General features: G+C 43.6%; 2 protein-coding genes across 7 annotated transcripts in view; one reads left to right on the forward strand and one right to left on the reverse strand.

Moving 5' to 3' along the window:
- The first annotated feature begins 4,846 nt into the window (after positions 1-4,846).
- Asb8 (ankyrin repeat and SOCS box containing 8) lies at positions 4,847-12,886 on the forward strand. 2 transcript variants are annotated; one of them, XM_048365514.1, is made up of 4 exons: positions 4,847-4,920; positions 8,299-8,462; positions 10,227-10,331; positions 12,062-12,886. In XM_048365514.1, exons 2-4 carry the CDS (start codon positions 8,334-8,336, stop codon positions 12,692-12,694), a joined length of 867 nt encoding a protein of 288 aa, XP_048221471.1. In that variant the 5' UTR covers positions 4,847-4,920; positions 8,299-8,333; the 3' UTR covers positions 12,695-12,886. The 2 variants fall into 2 exon arrangements, with proteins under 2 accessions (XP_048221471.1, XP_048221480.1); XM_048365523.1 differs by having other exon boundaries at positions 4,906-4,920; positions 8,303-8,462.
- A 4,861-nt stretch (positions 12,887-17,747) lies between these two features.
- Pfkm (phosphofructokinase, muscle) overlaps positions 17,748-21,393 on the reverse strand; it is a 43,713-nt gene continuing 40,067 nt past the window's right edge. For all 5 annotated transcript variants that reach the window (XM_048365562.1, XM_048365535.1, XM_048365543.1 and 2 more), the window contains 5 exons: positions 21,142-21,203; positions 20,792-20,903; positions 18,701-18,800; positions 18,513-18,618; positions 17,748-18,280 (listed from right to left, as the gene is read on the reverse strand). In XM_048365562.1, the coding sequence (XP_048221519.1) occupies positions 18,136-18,280; positions 18,513-18,618; positions 18,701-18,800; positions 20,792-20,903; positions 21,142-21,203 (525 nt within the window). In that variant the 3' untranslated portion in view covers positions 17,748-18,135. The remainder of the gene's footprint in view (positions 18,281-18,512; positions 18,619-18,700; positions 18,801-20,791; positions 20,904-21,141; positions 21,204-21,393) is intronic.

Consider the following 21,393-nt stretch of genomic DNA (forward strand, 5'->3'; position numbering starts at 1 on the left):
AATTTCTGTGGCCTAGGCATGCACGTGACAGCCCCAAACAAAGTATGGATCCTAAGATTCTGAATTCTTCTCTAGCTTCAGGTCACTTGATCCCCAACACCTGTAGGTAGTCCTTTAGAATAGAACAAAGGCAGCCTTATGTTTGTCTGTCTGCCTTCTATGTAACCTGCATTAGTATCCGGGGAAACAAGGACCAATGGATTCCTTGACCCTGATAATCTGGGAATTAAAGCAGATCCCATCTCTGTGGCTACAGCCATCTTTAATTTACAGACTGGAGTTAGTGGAATTCTCCACCTTACAACTACAAGGAACAATTTTCAAGCTTTCTTGTCCCAAGGAAGTTCTTCTTTAGGCTTGAGGGGGAAATAAACAGCTAAGAGCACAGTGGGCACTCAATAGCACAAGTAAGTTTTTCCCCCATGAAAAACTCTTCACTACTCCCCCTCCCCACATTCTCCTCCTCTCACCATGAAGCAGACCTGTTCTTTAGTATTGACCTTGCGCATAAAAACCTTATTTACATTATCATATTTTACTATAACTGACAATGTCCACATCGGTTTCCCAACTCTTGGTTATAAGAACAGACTATCTGGGGCTAGGATATGGCCTAGTGGCAAGAGTGCTTGCCTTGTATACTTGAAGCCCTGGGTTCGATTCCCCAGCACCACATATATAGAAAATGGCCAGAAGTGGCACTGTGACTCAAGTGGCAGAGTGCTATCCTTGAGCAAAGAGAAGCCAGGGACAGTGCTCAGGCCCTGAGTCCAAGACCCAGGACTGACAAAAAAAAATAAGAACTGACTATCTCTCTTTCCTCTATGCTTCTTGGCACAGACCTGAAAAAAAAAAGTGGGTGTGTTTGATAAGTGTTTGGTGAGTAGGTGGATCTCAAATCAACTTTTGATATGCAATGGTCTCTTGGAGACCACATGGCTATTTAATTTATTTATTTATTTTTATTTTATTATTTGTGGGTCCTGGGGCTTGAACTCTAGGCCTGGGTGCTGCCCCTGAGCTTCTATTGCTCAATACTGCTGCTCTACCACTTGAGCCACAGTGCCATTCAGCTTTTTCTGAGTAGTTTTTTGGAGATAAGAGTCTGACAGACTTTCCTGCCTGAACTGGCTTTGAACTGTGATCCTCAGATCTTAGCCTCCTGAGTGGCTAGGATTATAGTTGTGAGCTACCAGTGTCTAGCATGGCTACTCTAATTTTATCACCTGCTAGTTTACCTCAATCATCCTGTAATGCTAATTGCTTCCTATGACTTAGGTATCTTAAACCTTTACCAATCAAGAAATTTGAGAACTAAAACAATACAGTGGGAAATATCTTTTATTTTTCATGGAAGAAATGGGTAAGTCTTCGAAGAAAACAAATTTCCAGCAGGCACAGTGCATAAGTGCTATCAAAGCACTGAATTTCATAGGGAAGGTAGATGCCATCCTTTGTTTGGCTGGATATTTGATAATGTCATCTCTGCTGTGTACAGACATGTTGTACAGTAGATTCTCAGACAAATCTCCAGAGACTTATCAATCACAGGATTTTATTTGTGCCTTTTATCCGCAGAGCTGCCTGAACCGCCTTTGGCGCAGAGTTTGGAAAAGGTGGCTTTCAGGTTGAACTGTGGCTTCTTTAAAAATGCTAACATAGCCAGTACTGGTAGATTACATCTATAATCCTTGCTCCTCAGGAGGCTGAGATCTGAAGGATCACAGTTCAAAGCCAGTTGGGGTAGAAAGACTATGAGGATGCCATCTCCAATCAACTAGCAAAAAGCTGGGCTGGAAGTGTGGCTCAAGTGATTGAGTGCCAGTTGTGAGCAAGAAAGCCAAGTGACAGGATGAGGCTCAGAATTCAAGCCCTGTATTGGACAGGGAGGAGGCCAACATTTGCAACTTGAAATAATTGGCTTTTTATTTCATTTTTTAATATGTATTTTATTTATTTATTTATTTTGCCAGTCCTGGGCCTTGGACTCAGGGCCTGAGCACTGTCCCTGGCTTCTTCCCGCTCAAGGCTAGCACTCTGCCACTTGAGCCACAGCGCCACTTCTGGCCGTTTTCTGTATATGTGGTGCTGGGGAATCGAACCTAGGGCCTCGTGTATCCGAGGCAGGCACTCTTGCCGCTAGGCTATATCCCCAGCCCCAGAATTGGCTTTTTAAAAAAGAAAATAACTGCAGGTTTCAGCTTCTTTTGAGAAATTGGAAAATCTCATCTGCTATTTCTGTAATGGCAGATGGTAGAGAAAACTTTACTGCATAGTAAAAATCTCTGAGTTTGAAATTCAGAGGAAGCTCATTCCTTAGCTCCTGAGCTTTAAAATTCACTGTCCCTTTACTGATGTGTGTGGATTAATGTGTTCTCCTTTCATCTTTGCTCGTTAGACTAGTTACTTGGAAGAAGCAATAGGGAGTAAGATGTGGGGCTTTTTCTTTTTTTGTGCCTGTACTGGGACTTGAACTCAGGATCTGGGTGTTGTCCCTTAGCTATTTCAAGGCTGGTGCTCTACCACTTCTGCCATAGCTCCTTCTCTGGCTTTTTGGTGGTTAACTGGAGATAAAGAGTCTCACAGGCTTTCCTGCCTGGGTTGGCTTCAAGCCTGAATCTTGCAATCTTGGCCTACAGAGGAGAGCTGCTGGTGCCTGGTCCATTTGGGTGCTCTTGTTAAACAGGATGCAGGGGAGATCACAGCATTTAACAGCCTGCTTGTGTGGGTTGCTTGATGCTTTTCATGCACTACCATGTGCTGCTGACTGTTGTGCCAAGTCACGAAACCACCACCAAGAAGACCACCAAGACTCAGACATTCCGAAATGCAAAAGCAAGGCAAGGCTTTATTTAAGCGAGCTGCAACTCGGGCCTCGACCTACCCACCGACACAGCGGAGGTTAGGAGGGAGCCTCGAGCTGCGATTATACAGGGCTTTTAAAGGCAAAAACAAAGTTACAACAATCAGGTGTTCAAGCAAGCAAGATTAGGACACAGGTACAAATCTGATTGGCTCAGGGCTTGAGGCATTCTAGGGGCAGTCAGAGTTAAGCATTCCCAGCGGTTAGAGTTCTAGACCGACTGAGCCCTAATGGGTTTGTCCTGGGTTTGCTCACAGGGCCTGCTTATCTCAGGTTCGCATGGTAAAGTGGGGTTCATGTGGTAAAGTGGGGCCTGACTTCAAAGTCTGGCACTTCACTGACTTTGAAATGTTTATGCTTTGCATGGAAGGAGGTGTCAGCATCTCTCTGTGTGGGAAGTGTAATATGGAGGTCAGATCTGGCTAGTGCCATCACTGGCTGTTGAGGCGTGTCAAATTGACTCCATCTCAGTTAAAGAGAGTAGAAGCTGCCTCCATCTTCACTAAGCTCTCCCCTGCCCCTGAGCCTCAGGGTTGGGAGCGTGCCCTGTCTGCTCAGAATCCAGGGAAGTTCCCCTTCACTATGATGAGATTGTGTAAACTGCTTGACCACCTGAGGTGTGGAAGGTTCAAGGAACATTCAAGGTTAAACCTGTGCCCTCCCATGCGTAGGCGTATTTACCTGCATCATGTGAGCCCCACCAAATCCATGCACCAATTCTAAGTAGAATGATATGTTGGTTCAAACAAATACTGTGAGACAGACTAACTTCATTGGCCACCTGCGTGTGACCTGGCATCTCTGTAAGTGTTGTAACCCCATTGGACACCTGTGTGTGGCAGGTTTGACTATGTGATGTTTGCCTTTATAACCAGGCCTGAAAGCCTGCACGTGGTTGCAGTGTCAGCTCCCGAGTGTGGGCTGAGACCCTGGCTGGTCGGTTCGCCTTTTACTTCCCCAATAAATCCATCCTTTTATCATCTTTTTGCTGGTGGCTGAGTGGTGGACTCTAGGAGGAACCAGGAATCCCCTCCCTTGGAGGTGTGTGTGTGTGTGTGTGTGTGACTCCATCACAGGAAGGATTATGGTCATTTGGAATACTGAATCTTTTGGGAGGTTGACCTTATGCTGAAAAGAGGCTAGAGCTGGGCATGGTAGTGGACACCTATAATCCCACCACTGGAGAAGCTTAGGCAGGATTGCTGGATCCTGGCCGCTCCTTTATAGAGAGACAAGGAAAGGAAGGAGGCAGGACAGAAGGAAGAAGAGTGACAATATCCATAAAAATTCTGTGGAGCACAGACTAGTTGAATAATGCCAGTTCTTTTGTTTACTAAAGACAATCCTTATCAACTGTTTAGTCTCCTAAGGAACCAAACCAGTGCAAATTTAGTGGATAAAAGCAATTTTGGCTCCTTGAGTTTGGGAATGATGTGGGTATGAGCTGTGCAAGCCTGATCTCAGGTGCTGATACTGGAAAGCAGAGGAAAGGTCAGTGTGATGGTTCCACTGTTGGAATGGACAGGTCAGGGTTGGGTACTGGTGGCTCACACCTGTAATCCTAGCTACTCGGGAGGCTGAGGTCTCAGGATTGCAGCCAGCCGGGGCAGGAACGTCTGTGACACTCTTAATCCAATTAAATACCAAAAAGCCAGAAATAAGCTCAACTACAGCATCCAGGACCTGAGTTCAAACCCCTATGCCAACACACACACACACGAGGGTGGGGCGGAGGGGAGGATTGGTGAGCTGCTTTTTCACCACAGAACCAGGATCGAAACCTAGGGCTGCGGCCAAGAATACAAAATTCACCCATGCCCAAAGCATCTGGGGCAGGAAACCAAGAGCAAGTCACTTGCTAATTAAGCCAAAGTAACTAGTGGCTAGTTTACAAGCCTGCGCAGGCGCGTCCGGTTCGCCGGCGCTGCTCAGCGCGCACGCGCAGTTCCTACCCGTTCTTCCCGCGCTGTAAGCCCGGCCTCCTGTGGCCGACAGCTTGTGCTTCCGGGTCACGTCTTGACAGCGGCTTTCCCGGCTCAGCTTAACCCTGCTGTTCGGTGAGTGCGGGCCTTGGCAGGACGGTCTGCAGCCTGGTCCCCCTACCCTGGCACCGCGCCCACCAGTGCCCTCTCCGCTGCCCTCTCGAGGTCCGCGAGCCTCCAGGCTGAGACGTCGTCCTGGGGCTTCTAAGGGAAGGGATGGGGCGGGGGTGGGGTGGGTCGGCGTCCGCGGCCGCCCGGGGAGGCCCAGGCGCGATCTCGGGCCCGGGTCCGCGCTTGCGCCCCTGCCGCATGGCGGGGGAAGGCCACCGTGCGTCCCCCGCACTGCGCGCCTCCGCCCCGTGGGCCGCCACCGCGGGGCACCGGCGCCGCTCAGCTTTTCCCCGGGGACCGCAGGCCCGGGCCCGCGAAGCTACAGGCCGCCCCTCTCATCCACCATTCATCTGGCTTTCAGCGTCTCCATGAAAAGCAAAGACAGAGAATAAAAAGTCAGGCGCCGGTGGCTCATGCCTGTCATCCTAGCTCCTGAGGAAGCTGAGATCTGAGGATATCGGTGGTTCAAAGCCAGCCAGGGCTGGAACGTCCGTGAGACTCTTACCTCCCATAAACTACCTGAAGACAGAAGCCAAGCTGTGGCTCGAGCGGTAGCGCGCTAGCCTTGAGCTCACAAACTGAGGGACAGCGCCCAGGCCCGGAGTTCAAGCCCCAGTAGGCACAAAAATAAACGAATAAATAACCCTTTGGTATTTGCTCTGCATTCTAGAAATGGGGGTGAAGATCTTGGCTTTCAGCCCTCACTGAGGAAAGGACCCTTTAAGGGTCAAACTGTACACTAGCTACTGTCCAAAAAGAAGGTAGGGTTAGACTACTCTTTGACTCTTCTTGACAGTGCATGTCCATCTGCCTGGAAATTTCGTTGTTTTACTGGGAGCTTTGAGGTAGCAAAGGGCTCACTAGCCATACTCTTAAATTGGAGTCCAAGAGCACCCTGAAAAAATGGGGGTAGGGTGTTGATTCATCAGATTGTCATGGAACAGAAAATTTCAGGAGAACCACTCCAGTCCAAGCCTCCAGCTTTAGGCTCTTTCCTTGGAATCCTGACTCACTTTTACCCCCTCTCCTCTTACTTGCTACACAGAGCATAAAATACAGGCTCTTGTCGTTGAGGAGTTAGGTGTGTATGTGTATATTCCTATACATCTATATACATATCAGTTGGGAGGGGGTGCTGGGGATTGAAACCACAGCCTTACAGATACTTAGCATGTGCTCTTTCACTGAATTACAAACAGCCTTATATACAGCTGTGAATATATATATGTATATGGCTATAAATATGTATACTGTACTATATGTATATACTGGGGGGGGGGGCAGTCCTGGGTTCTAGGTGCTGTACCTGAACATTTTGCTTAAGGCTAGCGCTCTACCATCTGAGCCACAGCTCCACTTCCAGTTTTTTGGTGCTTAAGTGGAGTTGAGAGACTCATGGACTTTCCTGTCTGGGCTAGCTTTGAACCACAATACTCAGGTCTCAGCCTCTTAAGTAGCTAGGATTTTACAGATGTGAGCCACTGCCTAGCTATATATTTTTTATTTATATATTTTAAACATACAAATGGCTACGTGTTAGCAAAGAAACTACTAGAGTTTATAATTGTGTAATATACAAAGATAGGTTACAAAAATTATGTTATAAAATGTCCAAAATAATACACTAATATGCTTACTTGTTGCAAATCCTATACTTATTAGGAACAAATGTGATAAGCTTTACATTGATTCAACAAGTATTTATTGAGAACTTACCATGTGCCAGGAACTACAAGGAGAGAAAAATCCCATTCTTTATTCCTAAGAAACTTGTATTTTAATGAGAGCCCAGATTTCTTTTTCTTTTTCTTTCTGCAAGTCCTGGGGCTTAAAATCAGGGCCTGATCACTGTCCCTGAGCTTCTTTTGCTTAAGGCTAGTACTCTGTCACTTAAGCCACAGTGCCACTTCCACTTTTTCTGTTTAATTTGTACTGGGGAATTGAACCCAGGGCTTAATGCATGCTAGGCAAGCATTCTACCACTGAGCCACATTCCTAGCCCCTAGAGACCAGATTTTTAAGCAATTACACCTAAAGAGTTGGTACATCAGTGTGTGTGTGTGTGTGTGTGTGTGTGTGTGTGTGTGTGTGTGTGTGTGTGTGTGTTTGCAGGTTTTTTGTTTGTTTTTTTTCTTTTTTGGTGGTCATGGGCTTGAAATCTGGGCCTGGGTACTATTGCTGAGCTCTTTTTGCTCATGGCAAACCACTCTACCACTTTGAGCCACATTGCCACTTCCAATTTTTGGTGGTTAATTAGAGATAAGAGTCTCATGGGTTTTCCTGCCTAGGCTGGCACTGAACCACGATCCTCAGTTCTCAGCCTCCTGAGTAGCTAAGATTACAGGCATGAGCCACCTGCATCCAGCCATTTACAGTTCTGATAGGTAAAGTTTTATTAAAAATTGTAATTGGCTGTAATTTTACATGTTCCCTAATGCTAGCATACCCTGTATTGTCAAAACATATATTGAATGTATCCTATAATTTCTGCCATATTATAGTTTCAACATACATTTACCCAAATATATTCCTCAGTTGTCATGAATAGCCAGTTTGTTTTTAATAAATTATAAATCGACTTGTTTTTCTAAGACTGGAAGCATGTTTTATTGTCGTGAACTTTGTTTTTCAGATTTTATATAGATGACTTTCAAGTAGTTCTAGTTTCTCATTCTTTTTAAATTTTAGGTTATCTCATATATTTCCCTTTTCTCTCCTTGGCTGAACACATTTAAAATATGTCACAGGTGACATCATTATTAAGATGGATGTATTTATTCCATAACCTTCTCCCCCTTCTTACAAGCAGCAAGCACTTCAATACCCTTTAGTCGGTCAACCACCAGTATTATTAAAGATCTACATTTTGTGAGATTCTGTGGCTGGCCTTACTTACCTGTGCAAAATAGTAGATGGAGAAACAATATCTACATATCTACATAGCTATACTGCAAGGTTAATATGTGCCACTTACTTGTGGTGCTGCTGATAAATAACAAAAGTTCAGAAGATGAAAAGAAGGTTTTATGGAATCTTCAAAAAAGATTCCCATTCCTTTACTAATCTTGTTTGCAAACTACAAGGAATTTCACAGAACTCTTAGTATTGAACTCCTAGGGAGGGAAATCTTGTGTTAGCCTTGCCCAGAGAGTAGAACAGAGGGCTGTGTCCAGGCTTACTCAGGACTCCAGAAACTTTATGATGATGAAAGATGGTATTAATGAACCACTGATCTCTTGGACATGTGCTTTTTAGTGGTGGGAAGCCCTCAGAGAACGCTTAACCATAAGGACAGGCGTGCTCAGTGATATTTTGTATATGCCTAAAACTTCTTTGTTTCAGGCAGTTTGGAGCATGTGAACACACTCTGAGCCTTGATGAGTTCCAGTATGTGGTATATTATGCAGAGCATTCAGAGCAAATACTCTCTCTCAGAGCGCTTAATCCGAACAATCGCTGCCATCCGTTCCTTCCCACATGATAACGTGGAGGACCTCATCAGAGGGGTGAGTATGCTGATACCACTGCCCTGTGACAGAGGGGAAGGGGGAGATATTTCTGGTCAATCCTAAGCGATTATAGGCTTGGAACTTTGAATTAGATCACAAGAAGTTCTCCCACTCTTCTTAAATGTATTGAGTTGATAGTAAAATATATTTCCATCTATATTTTGCTTTGCTCACCTCCTTTTTTTTTTTTTTTATTCTTTTTTTTTTTTTTTTTTTGCCAGTCCTGGGCCTTGGACTCAGGGCCTGAGCACTGTCCCTGGCTTCTTCCCGCTCAAGGCTAGCACTCTGCCACTTGAGCCACAGCGCCGCTTCTGGCCGTTTTCTGTATATGTGGTGCTGGAGAATCGAACCTAGGGCCTCGTGTATCCGAGGCAGGCACTCTTGCCACTAGGCCATATCCCCAGCCCCCTTTGCTCACCTCCTTTTGACTTTGTATTGTGAAATAACCCTAGCTTCATTCTCTTGGTTAAAAAAAAAAAAAATCTCTGCCTGGATATGATACATGAGGAAGCTACTAAGCTCTAAATCTACATATGCTTTGCTAAGAGTGGTTGGAAGTGAGCAAAATAGTGGTGTTTTCAAATTTTTAGCAGCTTTTCTCCACACCTCCATTACAATGATTACATAGAGAGATGACAGGATGACTTCCCTTCTATCTTAACAGCTGCCTTTTCTAGTTCTGCTCAGTAACTAAAATACTTGACCTGATATATCCCTAACCACTTCTGTTCAATGGTTACATGGCTGGCATACTAGAAGGTAGTTGAGCACCGCTTTTGCATGTTTTTCCCTGTAGAAGAAAAGCTGGAAGAGAGACTTTTAAACACTATAGGTAGGATCCTCCTTTCTAGCCGGGGGCGGGGTAGTGGCTTCCAAGTGCTGCTGCACAGTTGCAAAGGAAGATGGCATATAGTCTTAGCTTGTTCCTGTCAAAAGTTGTATCAGGAAGACTCAGCAGTAGGAACTTTGTCACTTCTAATTCTAGCTGCTGCTGAGTCACTCAGTGACTTTGGTCTGACTGGCATCTCCATCACCTTCATCAGATTAGGAATTAGAAACACCAGATTTGAATTAGGTGGGTGAGCATACCAAGACTGAGAGGCCACCTTGAAAGTGTTTATAAGGAAATATGAAGACAGTCATACTTAGTTAGCAAGGGTCATTTGTTGAATGGCAAAAAAAAAAAAAAAAAAAAAAAGTGCCAGGTTTGGCCTCAGTTTGGTCTACTCATACTTTCCTTTCAGAGCAGGGTGGCTGCAGAAAGTGGATTTCTGGTCCAGCTTTCTTGCCAATGCTAAGATTCCCTTAGCATTTACGCATAAGCTTATATCCTCAAGAATGCCCAAGCGGGGCGTTGGAGGCATGGCTCAATTGATATAGTGCTAGCCAATAAGCAAAAGTGTCAGGTACCAAGTTGTAATTCTGGTCTCCAACCTAAAAACAGAAAGGAAAAGAAAAGAAAGAAAAACAAAAAACAAAGAAAAGGATGTCCAAGTGATCATTTTAGCATACTACCTTGTGGAAATGTAATTACTGGATCTGAGGAACTGACAGGGCATTCCTTCCTCTTTTGTGGATTTCCTTGTTTTGGACATGGACATGACAATATTGTTTCCTACTAGAAATGGAAACTAGGAACCAGTAGTTTGTGTATACTATTGTCAAGATTGGTGCTCTCTTCCCCCAGACTCAGTTCTGAGTCCTATTCTAGTGTGTAAGCCAGAGCTGAGCACACTGACTGAATTTCCTCCTTTGCCACAGGGAGCAGATGTGAACTGCACCCATGGCACCCTGAAGCCCCTTCACTGTGCCTGTATGATGTCAGATGCTGACTGTGTGGAGTTACTCCTGGAAAAAGGAGCGGAGGTAACTATTGTTTTCAACACTTTCCTGTTATTGACTTGCTAGACATCCTCCAGATTGACCTTCTAATTGATGCTCATCATTGGCATAGCCGATATGAAAGCAAAATCCTAACAGTGAAGCCTTAAAATGATACTAAGGACTTCATTTCTTTGCCTTTTTTCTTCATTTAAGCAGTCCATGTCTCCCAGAAGGAACTTTATCTCTCTTTCTCCCTCCCAGCTCATTTCCTAAGGTCTGTTTGTATTTCCACTGAATCATCTTTGCCTATGGACTGTCAGATGCTGAAAGCTCAGTGGCCCTTCAACTCTGGTTAAATCTAAACCACTGGAGACCATCTGTCACACCTCTGCAGTTCTGGGAGACAGAATTTAATGAGGCAATCCCTTCCTTGGGGTTGGGCTACTTGTATTATTTTCTTTTTCTCACAAATTGTTTTGTTTTCATCTTGCCTTCCTTCTAATGTACCTTTACAAAAACTAAAAATTAATTTTTGAAATTCGATGTTTGGCATTGGCATGAAGTAGCATTGTGTAATAAAGAACTGAAAAGACTCTGGAGCCAGCCTTTATGGGTTCAGATTCCACCCCAGTCACTTCCTGAGGTGTGACCTTAAACACCTTAAGTCCTTCTTTGCCTCATCTTCCCCATCCATAAAAAGGGAGTGATCATGCTATCTTAGGCCATAAGGTTATAACGTGTGGAAAATCAGCAAGTGGTATTTGCTAAGTAAGTGCATGTTCATTTACTAACCTAGCATTCTTGACTATTTGTGAGCAGTCTTGAGGATGTGTATGCCAAGATGTTTTGAATCAGCATGAAGCCTGTATACAGTTCCAAACACACTGGACAGTAAACCTGAGACAGAATCCCTCACCCTGTGTCTGTACAGCCTGGCTATTCTCTAACTTGCCATTGGCTATTTCAGCTTCCAGGATTAAACTTCTTCAGGAGTGGCCTGAGTGAAAACCAATTATACCATGAAAATAGCCAGAGGGGAAATGAAGCTTAGCCAAATGAAAAAGTTAAACTCACTTAAATGGTTTAATTTTTCTTTATTTCATTTTATGAGAGGAGATGATAAACTGTTTACCAAATTTAAGACTTGGAAATAAAAATGATACACACTTTTCAGGAAGCTGGTTGCCTTTCAAGTATTGGAAGGTTTATGCTCTTCCCTCCACATGCTTTTCATCTCTTACAGACTCACAGCATGTTTTGCAAAGGGCTTAATGTCACATTTTGAGTTCTCTATAGGATTAGAGCACAGAGCAAAGCCATACAGGCAGAGCTTTATTTATTCATTCTGGTTTCCGTTAGCTACAGGATATACAAAGAGTCAGGACAATTCAAGCAGCTCTCCAGTGGGATTTCCTGCAAAGCAGCGTTAAGGACTTTAATGTCACTTTCCCTTGCCTTACTTTATATTCTGTGGCAGACAGTCTAGTGAATAGAGATGTGAACATTACAGAAAAATCCTAACTAATGCTAGGGCAGCTAGTTAATGCACAGAATAGGGTCGATTATTCTGGGACAGTTCCTTTCCTATTTGTACCTAAGCTCCTGTCATACCTGCATGTTGATCACGCAAGGCTCCCTGGGAATTATTTGTTGAACCTCTTGCTCAGGACACTGCACAGCAAAAGTAATGGGTAAATATATGGAGGAGTCTTGGCTGCACTTCTTTCTTTCAGTTGTTTGTCTGCTGTAATACAGTTCATCCCTTTTTGCAGGTGAATGCCTTGGATGGTTACAACCGAACAGCACTGCACTATGCAGCAGAGAAAGATGAGGCATGTGTGGAGGTCCTGTTAGAGTATGGTGCAAATCCCAATGCTCTGGATGGCAACAGAGACACCCCACTTCACTGGGCAGCCTTTAAGAACAATGCTGAGTGTGTGCGGGCTCTCCTGGAGAGTGGGGCTTCTGTCAATGCCCTGGATTACAACAATGATACACCACTCAGCTGGGCTGCCATGAAGGGGAATCTTGAAAGTGTCAGCGTCCTTCTTGATTATGGTGCAGAGGTCAAGGTCATCAACCTAAAAGGCCAGACACCCATCTCCCGCCTGGTTGCTCTGCTAGTCAGGGGACTTGGAACAGAGAAAGAGGACTCCTGCTTTGAGCTCCTCCACAGAGCTGTTGGACACTTTGAATTAAGGAAAAATGGCACCATGCCACGAGAGGTGGCCAAAGACCAACAGCTATGTGAAAAACTGACTGTGCTCTGCTCTGCCCCAGGAACGCTGAAAACACTCTCTCGCTATGCTGTGCGCCACAGCCTGGGCCTCCAGTATCTGCCAGATGCAGTGAAAGGCCTTCCACTGCCAGCTTCTTTGAAAGAATACCTGCTACTTGTAGAATAGCCTGGAGATGCTTGAATCATCACACAGGCAACTCTGGATGAGGTTTTCCCTGCAGTACTAGCTCTCAATCATGGAACACAGAAAAGAACTTGTTCTGTTATGTGGTTTAAACATTTCGAAGCAACATGTCACATAACCTCCCCTCCTCACCACTAAGCAACCAAACCGCCAATCCCCCCCCGTTCCCCACCCCCCAAAAAAAATCTGTCACTTTTCTTTGCTGTTTATTGCTTACTTGGCTTTTTATACTGCAAAAGTGGTCTCCCCAACACCTGCCCCTTTAGGGAGAGTCAACCATGCAACTAAAATTTCTCTAGGAAGATGGCAAGTAAAGTGTGTGTGTGATTTTCCTTTGGGGATAGGATTTAAGAGCACAGAAAAATCCCTTCTAGAAAGCTTTTTAGTTGATTTGTGAAAAACTTTTAAGAAAATCACAGTTCTAGCTAAGCAGCAATTGGCATGCTGGGGATGAAGATACGCCCGCCTGCCAAAGTCTCAAACATTGTGAACTGAGCATTTGGAAGGAACTACCCCCTCACCCAAGGAAACAATAGGCTTTGCCTTTCTTCATAGGTGTACCCAGGGATTATTTCAGATACCTTGCCATTCCCACACTGAGGAGAAAGCAGGTTCAAAGCAGTCCTAAGAACTCCTGAAAGTCCTGAACTATTCTGATGTGTTTTGTTGTTTTGTGTTTTGTTTTTTTCCACTAATGAGCATAGCAGGCATTTCCTGCACCTTGGACAAAGGTGTCTTTGCCTTAGTTGGGAGGGTGGGCTGGGATAATTACACGCCAGGGGTCTTCTCCATCCTCTGTGGAAACTTGCTCTACTAAGAGGTATCACTTACTGTGTGTTGCAATCTTTGCTTTTCATTGTTCTATAGAAGACTGGTTGGCAGTAGAGTTGAGGGACTAGAGAAAGAATGTTAGAACTACTTTGGAGATGGACCTCCTACCCAAAAAAGATCAGATTCAGTGAACAACACTTATCAACTGTACTGTCCCTTTTCATGTTCTGAAACTAGACCAAGTTAAGATTGGTTGTAAGATGATCTGTATGCAAATTTGAAAATCCATTTAAAAAAAACTGGTTGAGAATTACAAAATGGAATCTATTGACAGCTAATTTGAAATGTCTTCCTTTGTCCTTTTGCTGTTAATGAGTTTGTTTTTTGCCCATTAAAAAAAGGAATAAATAGTTCTAAAAGCAAGTTTGCTCATTTCTGTTTGTACATTTCTCCACTCCCTCCTCCTCCTCCTCCCATTTATAAAAAGTTCTTTACCTGGTTCTTCAGTCTATCTTTCTAGCCCAAACTTTCCCATTGGGACTATGGGCATGGGGTAGAAGTGAGCTTTTTTAGAAAGCTTCCCTTTTATATCTACCCTCACCCTGTGTTTCGAATTATTGCCACAGCTTAGTGGTAGAGAACTTGCCTAAGGCACAGGCCCTAGGCCTGAGATCTGGGGATCTGGCACCTGAGATCTGGGGATCAGGGTTCTGGGCAGGAAAGTCCACGAGGCTCTTATCTCCAGTTAATCGCCAAAAAGCCAGAAGTGGAGCTGTGGCTCAAGTGGTAGAGTTCTAACTTTAAGCTCAGGGACAGCATCCACGCTCTAGGACTGGTGAGTGTGTGAGCATGCATGCACACGTGTGCACACACTCATTCTACTTGCACATTAAATCACCAAGAAAACTGAAAACATTGGTGCCAAGGTTTCGTCTAATCCCAATTGTTTAAAATTTCTTGGGGGTAGGCCTGGGCTATTAAGTTCCTTCAGATGTTTTTAGGTGTGTTCAGGAATGAGATCCTAGCTATTAGGTACCTAGGGAATTTTTCTACATACTAAGGCCCCAAACTAATTTAAAACCTAATACTAATTGTTCAGAATTTCTTGGGGGAGGTGTGGGTTATTAAGTTTCTAATGCGTAGCAAATCCTAGTTATTAATTACAGGTACATGGAGAAATGTGTGTGTATGTGTGCATGTGCTGGTACTGGAGCTTGAACTCAGGGACTGGGCACTGTTCTTTAGCTTTTTTTGCTCAAGGCTGGCACTTTACCACTTGAGCCACAGCTCTACTCCCAGCTTTTTCTTTGGTGGCTAGTTGAGTAAAAACCCAGACTTTACTGCCTGGGTTGGTTTCTAACTGTTCCTCAGATCTCAGCTTCTGAGTAGCTAGTATTATAGGCATGAGCTATTAGAGTCCAACATAGAGAAATTTTTAAATACTAAGGCCTTTAAAACTGATTAATCAGTTTAATGTGTCAGGGCATTGGTATTTTTTAAAGGCACCCAAGATGGTTCTATTATCATATACACCCCATTATAAACTACTGCTTTACATGTTACTCTATTTTTTCTTCTATATCCTGTTGATATTCTACAAGGGGCAAATATTTTGCCCATGTGGGAAAAGGTATTTTGTTTCTTAACTCATAATCATTTATACAGTGGGTGGCCAGTGAATTCTGCTTCCACTCCACAAAACACATTATCACCTATCTTTTGAGTTCTGGGGAAATGACATGTACTTAATAGGATTTTTTCATTTCTAAATGGTCTTCATTTTTTTCTTAGATCACTTTAAATTCTTAGACTATTTAAAACTAGTCTATTCTTTAGCAAGGAACATTTTTCTTCTGCAATTAACTTTTTACATGCCCATCCCCTCCTTCATCATTTTTTCTAGGGAATTCAAGATAGGAAAGAGAATCTATAAATTAATAGCAGGTAGCATTTAAAATGTTCTAGATGACTTCTTGATCTTTCCCTTCTCATTATCATAGCTCTAATGGGTTTTTGGATTTGAACAGCCTTGTGAGGAAGAAGAGACATAAGAAATGGAGATGGGACCAAGTGCTGGTGGCTGATGTTTATAATCCTATCTTCCTAGGAGGCTGAGATCTGAGGATCATGGTTCAAAGCCAGCCCAGGCAGGAAAGTCCATGAAACTCATCTCCAATGAATCAGCAAGAAAGCTGGACATTGAACTGTGGTTCAAGCAGTAGAGGACTAGTTTTGAGGGGAAAAAAGCTCCAGGATAGTACCCAGGCTCTGCATTCAGGTTTCAGGATGGGTACCAAAAAAAGAAGGGGGGGAGGGAGAGGACAGGCTTTAAAAATCAACCATCAGCCTTTTTTTTTTTGCTAGTTCTTTAGGCTTGAACTCAGGGCCTGAGCACTGTCCTTGGCTTTTTGCTCAAGGCTAGCACTCTACCACTTGAGCCACAGTGCCGCTTCTGGCTTTTTCTTTATATATGTGGTGCTGAGGGATCGAATCCAGGGCTTCATGTATATGAGGCGCGCACTATAGCACTAGACCACATTTCCAGCCCCCATCAGCCATTTTTTACTCCTAGTTTTGTTAGACTGTAAGACCTAGGAGACACTACTTAATCACCTGGAGCCAGTGTCCTCTCAAAGTGGCTGTCACCACTCCCTTCATAAAACTATTTTTAGGACTCAATGATAAGAAGGAAAATACTTAACAGCATATGGTATTTATTATTGGTTTCTCTCCCCCTTAGAGAACTTCAGAGCACAAGCTTTCTCAGTTACTATTTAGAGCTGTTCTTGTGGTGTCACAGTAATAACTTCAGACAACCAGCAAAAGTGATCTACTAGAAAAAAAATCTTCCCTCTACCCTTTTTCCTGTTTCACCACAGAAGGGAGAAAATGGTATGGTGTGTGTGTGTGTGTGTGTGTGTGTGTGTGTGTGTGTGTGTGTGTTTGTGTGTGTGTGTGCACATGCACATACATGTGTGCTGAGAGCCACAATTGCAGGTGGTGAATTGCAGGCTAATCTTAATTAGCATTAAAACCATGACACCGGGGGCTGGGAATATGGCCTAGTGGTAAGAGGACTTGCCTTGTATACATGAAGCCCGGGGTTTGATTCCCCAGCACCACATATATAGAAAATGGCCCAGAAGTGGCGCTATGGCTCAAGTGGCAGAGTGCTAGCCTTGAGCAAAAAGAAGCCAGGGATAGTGCTCAGGCCCTGAGGCAAGCTCCAGGGATGGCAAAAAATCAAAAAATTAAGAAAAAATAAATAACATTAAAAAAATAATAAAACCATGATACCCAGCTGGGCACTGGTGGCCCCTGACTGTTATCTCAGTTCTGCAGGAGGCTAAGATTGTGAGGATCGTGGTTCTAGGTGAGTCAAGGCCAAAAACATTTTTTTTTTAAGTTCATAAGATTCTATCTCAACAGAAAAGTCTGGGTGTGGAAGTACATGTCTGTCATCCCAGCTACAGTCGAAGTATAGATAGGAGGATCACAGGCCAGGCCATCCTGGGAACAAAGGAAGATTCTATCTAAAATAACCATGGCTCAAGCAAGAGAACACTTGCCAAGCAGGTGCAAACCCCTGAATTCAAACCCCAGTACCAACACACACACACACACACACACACACACACACACACACACACACACACACACACCAAACAGCACACCCTCTTTTAACTTGGAGTATAATCAATAGTCCCTATCCCAAGTACCAATTGCATTAATGGGCACTTGAGTAATGAAGAGGACAAAACTGCTGTTATGGAATAGAAGAGAAACAGCAGTTGAATAAGATCTATCATCTTTCCGAAAACTTATATTCCAACCAACCCACCAAAGCAAGGCCAGCACTGGGGGGCTCTATTTTTCTAGGTTTCCAAAATGTACCTGTCCTTCCCATAAAGGTTCTACTCCAGAGGAGTAGAGAGTGCTGGATGGCTAGAAAAAAAGCAACCCTGGGTGATGTTACATCCATCAAGAGGTGAAACACAACTTTAGGGAGACTGGGAGCATCCTCTCAGCTGCAGAGAATGCCGGAGGGACTAATATGGGATAATACTAGGGGCCAGTACTGTATTCTGGGATATTGTGTCCCTAGCCAAGAGGTGCTAAGAAAAATAATCGAGCAGGCAGAGAGGACTGCACATGGTGATGACATGGGCTGTTTGCTCCCAGGGATTCTGCCTGGGCAGGTCTGATGCTCAGAACTGACAGTAGTGTCACATCACACTGGTGAGGGTAACAGGAGGACCAAAAGCACAGTGACCAGTTGGTTTTTATTAGTGCAATTATAGTTTGCCACTGTAATAAAAGTAGAGGAACCAAGACTCTTATCACAAAGAAATAAATAAAGCTTATTTTTAGGAAAATTCTAACGGTAGTAACTGAAATCTAGTAGTAGCACTTGGAGGAACGTAGCCTGTGTGATGGGGAAGCTGGGGTTGAAATAATGGTAAATTCTACCTAGAAGGAGATTTCACTCTCTTTCTCCTCCCCCAGCTGGCCAGAGCTGATCATGGTGGCAGGTACAGAATAAAAGGAAACCTAATGAAAACAGCTAAAACACTGAAAAATCATGGCCTTAGATCTACCAGGCAGTGAGCTGACCATGATCAGATAATCTGTTCCTCTCACTCCAAAGCAATCTAGACAGCAGCCTCTCCAGATCGCTTCCGAGAAATGTGCTCCAGGTGGGCGTGGTCTGAGGTGTCCAAGTCGATCTCATACTTGGCTAGGATTTTGAGGATGGGCCTCAGCTTCAGCCACCACTGTTCCTTGGGGATTCGGTGCCTGGAGAAGAATGATAGAGGATTATGTAAGCTTATAATAGGACTGCATTGAACTTCTACCAAAGGCTCATGAGAAGAAGGTGGGCAAAAGAGGCTGGATTTAAAATGTGAAATGAGAAAGGCTAATGGTGCTACTCCTTAAAGAAAAGCATTGAAGGCAATGAGCAGGCTGGGGAGGGGTGGGGAGAGTAAAGTAGCAGGGAGAGGACCTCTGTTAATGGTAGATTACTCACTCAAAGTCTGTCTGGTCCTTCAGCTCAGTCACTGGTTGAAAGACCAAGGCTCTCTTACGCATTCCCAGAACACAGCCTGAGTCAGGAGAGTTGGCAAAGATCCTCCCTGAAAGAAAGGATGGTCAATGAGCACCTACATCAGACAGCCAGCCTTGATAGAAGGAACAAACTATCTTAACCCCACTTACCATTACGGTAACTCTCTTTGATTTTCCCAGACATCCAGTTCATAGCCTTAGCTCCCATCTTGGTAGCAAAATTCCTGTCAAAAGGAGTTGGGCTCCCACCCTGGAAAAAAAGCAAATCATTAAAAAAAAATCAAAGGGAAGGACTCCAGTGAAGTAGCAGAGATATCTAGCTACACAGAAAAAGGAAGAGTAGGCATGGGTTTGTAGGAATCCCCAAATCTAACCATGGAAGGTTAACCTGAGATGGTTTAGGATCCAAGGTGAGCTGGCCATTTGCCAAATGTAAGAGTAATTAGTTAAAGGAGATGATTAATTCCCTTTTAGCTCTGTAGTTGCCAGATCCTATTTCAGTCCTATTACTATCAGGTCAATTCCCACTCCTCTTTAGCCTAGCAGCTTTTGTTGGTTACTATCATAGAAGATACGTTTTCTGCACCTCAGTTCAGCTTCTCTTGGTAGAACTTCAGAAATACATATATATGTATACATTTATTATGTCATATAATATATGCATATTATATGTGTAACATGTAATATGTGTAACATATTATATATGTTATTATATATTATATATGTGTAACATATTATATGTGTAACATATAATATGCATAATATATGTAACACATGTATAACATGTAAACTATATATTATGTTATAATGCATAGTCGTATATTATATAGATGATAATATGTAACATGTATATTATAATATATAAGATTACATATAACACACATATAATACATACATTTATATACATATCAATCATACAGATTTTCTCTGAACTGGGGAATAGGTTGGAAAGTAGGAAGGAAGAAAAACCAAGAAACAGAACTTCATATTTACCCAGTAACACCCCATTCCTGTAGGAGCTGTTAAATTCTCTCAAACTGAGACTCTTGGAATTCATTTGTAGATAAAGGTCAATGCTTCAGAGGCATCAGCCAGGACACTTATAACTAGTACCACCTGTGCATGAAGCCCACCTACATTGGGAGTGGATTGTCAGTGGTAGAAAGTTCTCTCCCCTGAAACTCCAGTTAGTGGAGATGGAGCCCAACACCAACAAGAATTTATACTCATTCAACAGGTTCTTCATGAATAGCAGCATATGGTGGAAAAGTATTGAGCCAAACTTATTCTAGCTTTAACCCTCAAAAAATTATGTCCCCTCTCTGGATCTCATTGTCTTCATCTGAATCAGTAGTTCTCAACTGGAAATGACTTCCCGCCTCAGGAGACATCTGGCAATGTTTGGAGACTTTTTAAAAAATTTAAATGGAAGGTAAGAGCCAGTCGGTAATCCAAGCTATTCAGAGGCAGGGGTAGGAGGATTGCAGTCGAAGGCTGGCCCAAGGGGAAAAAAAAACCTGAGACCATATCTAAAAAACAAACTAAAGCAAAAGTGACTGAGTGTGTGACTCAAGTGGCAGAGCTGCAGAGATACCATGTTCAAATCTTAGAACTGAATTAAACACACACACACACACACACACACACACACACACACACAGAGAAAGAACAAACAACTAGCTGGGCACTGGTGGCTCACATCTGTGATCCTAGCTATTCAGGAAGCTGAAATTTGAAGATCACGATTTAAAAGCCAGCAGCCTGAGGCACACAAACTCCAATTAACCAGCAAAAAGTCAGAAGTGGGGGTATAGCTCAAATGGTAGAGAGTTAGCCTTGATCAAAAAAAGCTAAGCAAGAGCATGAGGCCCTGAGTTCAGTACAGGCACAAAATAAACGAAAAAAACCCAAACCAAAAACTAAATAAACATTGAGGTGAGGGGAAGTGCTACTGGCTTCTAGTGGGCAGAGTCCAGAGATACTGCTAAGACATCCTGCAACACATGGAGCCGTCACTCACAGCAACAGGTAATGATGACAAGGTTAAGGTGCTCTGCCCAAAATGAAGATGGACCACTTCATCTCTAAGGTCATTTTCAGCATAAAGGGCATTTTGATTCCACGATTCCACCTTGCTCCACAGTGGCACTAAAGCCTTAACAGAACAGACTGAAGAAGGCCAGTGGGAGCTTCCGTGACTGTTGTTGGTAGTGGTGGACCATGATTGGATTCTCCCCCTACCTGCTGCATGTGGCCAAGCACATTCTTCCTGCTGTCGAAGATGCCCTTCCCTTCCTCAGAGTACAGGTTGAAAATGAAGTCTGTGGTGTAGTTCTCATTGCACTTCTCATTCCTGCCAGGTAGAAACCAAAAGCTTGTGACTCTCTTGATCCATTCTCCCTTCTACCTTTGGAGAATCCCTTTTTCATTTGCTACTTTCTCCCGAGGCTCAGGGGACACAGGCTGCACCTCCCCTTGTAGCTACAGATTCCTCAGGGTGTCTCAACCCCAAATCGATTTCACAGCCTAACTTAATATTTAAGACCAAAGCCTAACTTAATATATTTAAGGACAAACTGTGGATGAGGTACCTTAACACCAAGCCCCTTTTCACAGTTGTTTTCATCTTTTGCACCAGATGTTCAACATTTGCCTGAAAATGAAACAGGAAATCCTAAGCTTAAGAATGAGGTTAGGCAAACACATTAATTTTTCTTCTTTCATACCAGGCCTCTTAAGAGGGGTGGGGAAGCTTGGCTCTGGTAGTTCACAACTGTAATCTTAGCGCCTCAGGAGGCTGAGATCTGAGGAATTCGGGAAAGTATAACTCGTTATCTCCAATT

This window comes from Perognathus longimembris, chromosome 1 (genome assembly GCF_023159225.1).
Source record: "Perognathus longimembris pacificus isolate PPM17 chromosome 1, ASM2315922v1, whole genome shotgun sequence".
Lineage (NCBI taxonomy): Eukaryota > Metazoa > Chordata > Mammalia > Rodentia > Heteromyidae > Perognathus > Perognathus longimembris.